At 38.4% G+C, this 5,753-nt stretch overlaps 1 protein-coding gene across 1 annotated transcript; it reads right to left on the reverse strand.

The window, feature by feature from the left end:
* Positions 1 to 676: 676 nt before the first annotated feature.
* On the reverse strand, positions 677 to 4,538 carry LOC118782761 (extracellular calcium-sensing receptor-like). Its single transcript, XM_036536307.1, has 6 exons — positions 4,345 to 4,538; positions 3,926 to 4,217; positions 2,960 to 3,766; positions 2,533 to 2,760; positions 1,995 to 2,118; positions 677 to 1,590 (listed from the first exon to the last, which is right to left on the reverse strand). The coding sequence occupies exons 1-6, from the start codon at positions 4,518 to 4,520 to the stop codon at positions 677 to 679; spliced, it is 2,541 nt and encodes an 846-aa protein (XP_036392200.1). The 5' UTR covers positions 4,521 to 4,538.
* Positions 4,539 to 5,753: the final 1,215 nt, after the last annotated feature.

A 5,753-nucleotide genomic window follows, 5' to 3' on the forward strand; every position in this document is an offset into this window, starting at 1 on the left:
AAAGGTGGTTCTAAAAACTATTAATGTGTGGGAGTTAGATACTTATGCAAACAGCATATTTTAGTTTTTTTCTCAAACATATTTTCTAACATAAAACTATGTCATCTTAAAATAACTACTTTTGAGTTTTGGTGTTTTTGAATAAAATATCACACAGAAAGAAATTTTAATGTATCATTTGAGATTCAGTAAACCGTGAGAATTCGTCAAGGGTCTGAACACTTTGCAAGGCAGCTTTATATTCTGTGCTTTGGTCAGCGAAAAAGATGTGAGATTTGTGTAAAGCATTATTTTATGTTGATATAACCACATTGGAACATGCTGAAGAGGGACAAAAAATCAGTGGTTCTCTTTGGCAGAGACCAATAGGTCTTCCATTTCTTTCTGTAAATATAGGTATATAGCTTACTTAATTTCCTTTGTTGATATTGTTTTTCATATCTAAAATATAGTGACTATACACTGTATACAAAACAAATCTTTATGTATTATAATTTACACATCATATTGTGCAAACCCTAATATTAAATAGGAAGATGCATGTGAATATAATATACTAATATGCATCTATGCACACATTACACATATACAGGTAGCGAACAATAGCAACATTTCATTAATCATTTCGAATCAAAATTGATCAACAAACCCACAGTTGACATTACACTATGTTCTTTCACAGAGATTTTGATGGCATTTTACCCATTAAATTCTTTTTGTTGTTTTTCTCTGGTTTCAGTAAAATAATGTAACATTTTGGAAGAAAAATACAGAACAGTAAGCCAAAACTGGAGGCTAAAATGGCAAATATTTCCACAGCTACAGTGAACTTTCCAGGTGAACTGACATAAGCTGGTATAAAGGTGATCCATACTGCACAGAATATGAGCATACTGAATGTGATGAATTTGGCTTCATTGAAGTTATCAGGCAGCTTACGAGCCAGAAAAGCCAGCACAAAGCACAGGACAGAGAGGAGACCAATATAACCCAGCACAGCCCAGAACCCCACTGCTGATCCTACATCACACTCCAGAATGATCTTTTCTTTGTAGTGCTTCATATTCTTGTGGGGGAAAGGAGGGGATATTGTTAACCAAAGGATACAAATAAGGACCTGAATGAGAGTGAAAGCAAAAACACTGAGTCTCTGCTGCAGAGGCCCAAACCACTTCATGACATTACTGCCTGGAAGTGTAGCCCTGAAGGCCATTAACACCACTATTGTTTTGCCCAGAACACAAGAGATGCAGAGGACAAAGGTGATCCCAAACGCTGTGTGGCGCAGCATACAGGACCACTCAGAGGGCTGACCAATGAAGGTGAGAGAGCAAAGGAAACACAGTTTCAATGCAAAGAGCAGCAGGAAGCTCAGCTCAGAGTTGTTGGCTTTCACAATAGGGGTCTTTCTGTATCTGAAGAAAATAATTACCACAATAGTGGTTATGCAAGTTCCAAGTAATGAGATGGCTGTGAGCAATATTCCCATGATTTCCTCATAGGACAAATATTCTGTTTCCTTCAGAATGCATTCATCTCTGTTTTTGTTTGACCAGTAGTCTGAAGGACACTTCACACACACGGTAGAGTCTACAATGGAAATAAAGAAAAAAGATTAGAATTGTGTAATTAACCTTGTATAGGTTCTTACAGACTTTTCTTATACAATTAGATTAGTCCATTTTCTTTGTCATCAAGAAAGTGTCATCAAATTGTTACAAGTAAACAACATTTATCTACTTCTGAGGCATATAGAGAAAGGTTTGAAATAGATTTTTGACACAGATTTTTAAAGGAATTTCATATAAACCGCCAGATGGGTTCACATGATTTTCAATACATAAATACTTTTTTTATTAATACATAAAATACATATTTTAATTGTACTACTGAGTAAAATAGTTTTCAGTTCCATCATATTATTATACATATTTCAGCAGCTTTTGAATGCATTTTACATGTACTTCCCCACAGGCTTGCAAGCTTTTCATTACCTGTGGTATTGCTGATTTCTCCCTCAGCGCAGAGCACACAGTCATAGCAGCAGACGGGCCTCCCTCTCTGCTCTGCCTTCCTTGTTCCTGGGGGACAGCTCTCGCTGCACACTGACACAGGAACCTTCCATGTGGCAGAAATATACATGGAATTTTTTACACCATAGTGCATTCCAGTCATTGCAGCTGTAAATCTTACTGTGATTTTACTGTCAAAAATGATTAGAATCTTCAAATAATCTGAGCAAATTGTGACCAGTCCTCATGTTTGAAAAAATTTTTTTTTTTCATAATATACAGCTGTGTGAAAATTGCTTTACAAGGACTTGACAAGTTTTTCAACTTTACAAGTCTTAAGAATCAAGTTGTATTGGTTACATATTAGATTCTATAAAACTATGTGAATTATAAAACTAGGAGGGTGTTTCATGCTATAATATTGATTGGACCAACTATAGTTATTTTTGTACCTCGCTAATCATAATTCTTAATTTCAATTAGCTGTGAAAACATATACAAGTATTGTTCTTATGCTTACCTGTTGGCCCTTGTGTGCCCACACAATGGACACATTGTTCAGGGTTAAGTGTTCCTCTTCGGGTAAAGAAGCATCATAGAGTCCAACTGTGACAAACTCAGTCTGGCCCTTGCTGTTCTCCTGCCAGTTCACTAACTCATACTTTGCTGCAGGGTCTCCATTTTCATCAAAATAAACCTCTTCGCCTTCCTTGGTTTTGAAGCGCACCTTTTTCAAATGCTGCAGAAACTAGACACAAATTGCGCAAAAATAGCACACAATGTAAGAGACCAAAAGACAGATGCCTTTAAACTGCCAGTTCATGATTAATACTACAAAAATAGGGCAACTTGACCAATATAATTGTTTCAGGGCTTTTTTATCAAACATTGAATAACTTGCATGATGATTGTTCATTATATACAGTATATGGATAATTCTAGCCTACCTTCTGTGGCTCTGGTAGCTCCTTGACACATGTTTCTCCATTGGACACATTGGCATTGCTGCAGTTGGAAATCTCATGGAGTGTGTGAGCCACAGCATACACTCCTTTATAGACATTGTTAAAGATTTGCATCAGAGATAAATCAGTATATGTGTTATCAACCCCATTCAAATCCTCAGTGCCTGTACACACTTTGTGATTGTTTGAATTCTCACTGGGAAATTTGCACCCAAAAAGCGTTTCCCAGAACTTTGTGAAAATAACATTGCCAGATGAATTGAGCGGTAGAACATCCAGCAGGAAGTCCTTCAGGCCTGTCACCGTGGCTTTAGCAATGGAAAAGCCAATCGCTCCACTGAGGACATGATGACCCTCCACTTTGGCTATGTAGGAGTCAGAGATCCAGGATTCGCTGCCGATCCACTGGTAGCCCGTGACGTTGTGGTGGGCTAACTCCTGCAGCAGCACATCCATGTCCATGTGGGAGAGAAATGCCACAATCACTTTTGAGGTGGACTTCTTTATAATCTCTATCAATCTCAGAAATTTTTCTTTTGAATAAGTTCTGAAAACAGGTTCTGAATATTCAATACAGACTCCCTGCTGTTGGGCAGCCTTCAGAAAGGCAGCCATCCCATTGTTTCCGTAATCATCATCAGTTCTGATTGCCCCAACCCAGGTCCAGCCAAAGTGCTTCACCAGCTGGGCTAGTGCTTTGCTCTGGTAATAGTCACTGGGAATTGTTCTGAGAAATGATGGATATTTGATTTTGTCACTGAGACATGCACAGGTAGCAAAGTGACTGATCTGGAAAAAGATTGATACACCATGAACTACTACATGCATGAAACTCACATTTACCATTACACAAAAAACAGTACTGATTACAAGAATACATTCCAAATTTTTCCTGTAAATATTACTTGTTATTTTTATTAGTCCTACTGAGTGATTACACTTGCCTACCACTGGTATGTGAAAAGGTCCGATGGATGTTGATATGGCGACAGTGGGTGAGGAGGAGGTCTCCCCAATGATTGCCTGAACTGTAGCTGTTCTAGAACAGGGTGCAGCGGAGGTTGTGTCCTGGTACTCATTAGCCAGGGCAAGTCCTGCTCTCACAGCTGTGGCAACAGAACCGCAGGAGTCATAAATCTTGTAGCCGAGAGAGATGCCAGGCAGCAGATCTGTGTTGTTGTTGATCTCCTCTATGGCAAAGATCATCGTCTGGGCATACTGGAATGCTCTAAGATTTAAACTGGATTCACACGATAAACACAATGTGTGGATTAGATCATAAAGCTTCTTTCTTTTAAGCGTACTTACAACTTTAGAAGTAAAATCATTTAGGTTATGATTTCTTCACAGAAATAAGATTAACTTACTTGGTACATTGTAGTGGTTGTGGGACCTCTGTGTACGACAGCTCCCTGTCTTCCCAGCTGCTGTAAAAGGAGAAAATGCCTCCAATCATGATATCTCCATCCTTCGACAGCTGTGGGTGCTCAGGCTCCCCTAGTAGTTTACACACAGGGTCCTCTGCCCTTATCAATGCAGCCATCAATGGCAAAAGCAGAACTCCCAACCACCTCTCTTGATGTTCCTGTGTATGCAGCATGCCTGGCCTAATATCTGGCATACTGTATAATTGACTGGCATTTATATATTGTGTCTCACCAAAGATGTAATCCTCAACGGTAAACTCAGAGCACCGTTCGGCAAATGAAGGAGGTGCCAATTTGCATCCCGGTCATGAGAACATGAGTACTGTAAAATCTTTGTATACTACATGTGTATGCCTGCCTCCTCCTCCACCAACCAAAAACATAAAAAGTCACTGGTGAAATTGCTCTCCTGTCTTTTGTCATAATCAAAAAACTCACATTATTCTGTTAATGTGCTCATTGTTCAGATAAATTCTAGCGCTGTAATACAGAATGTATGTACCTGATGCCTTGATGATACAGGCCCTTGTTCAAGGGACTCCTATCTGTGACTGATTTTTACACTTTTAATGCTGATTCTGTGCAGGGAGGGTACTGTAGTAGTTGGTTTGGGGGGAATATAATAATTTTTACAAATGGATCAGAATATGTCTGTATGTGCATGATGCATTCTAAAATAACAAAACAGTGTGTTTAGTTTTGTGCTTTATCGTCTCAATTTTATGATTTAATTATCAATATGTGTTGATAAAGATAGGTTTATGTTTATGTTGGGGCCAGTGCTGGGAAAGGAGTATGGTGTAATGGTTAGGGAATCCAACTTGTAAACCTGTGGTTTCAGTACTATGTGAGGTAATACTGCACCTTTGCATTTAAGTGCAAGTTTTTCTTTGCTTTGTTTTTTGACCAACACTATAGAGAATGTGTCAACACATATGAGAAAAGCAGAGGGTTTTTTTCGAAGTTTAAATTTTGTCCCATTGTTTATTGCAAAGTAAAATATTACATTACTGGACTTATATAAAAATAAAAAAAATCAAGAAATAATTTCTTTTGTTGAATGGAAACATGGAATATATTCAGTGGCAGGAAGACTCATCTTTCACAACAGCCCAGTGATATGTATCTGGGGAAGGCAGCTCTCAGCATGGTTTTCCCTCGGTTCTGACAAGGCCAGTGTTGTGGGGCCTCCATATGGGGAAGAGGATAGGTGCAGGAGGTGATGTATCTGAGAACAGGATATCTCACACATCAGTTTTTTGTCTTGTGTTTTAAAACTGAAAAGGGTAGCAATTTTACTAGTATTTGAAGTTGAAAAACAAAATGTTGGTTGTTTCTGATGGTTTAAA

The sequence above is a fragment of the Megalops cyprinoides genome, chromosome 9, assembly GCF_013368585.1.
Source record: "Megalops cyprinoides isolate fMegCyp1 chromosome 9, fMegCyp1.pri, whole genome shotgun sequence".
NCBI classification, from domain to species: Eukaryota; Metazoa; Chordata; class Actinopteri; order Elopiformes; family Megalopidae; genus Megalops; species Megalops cyprinoides.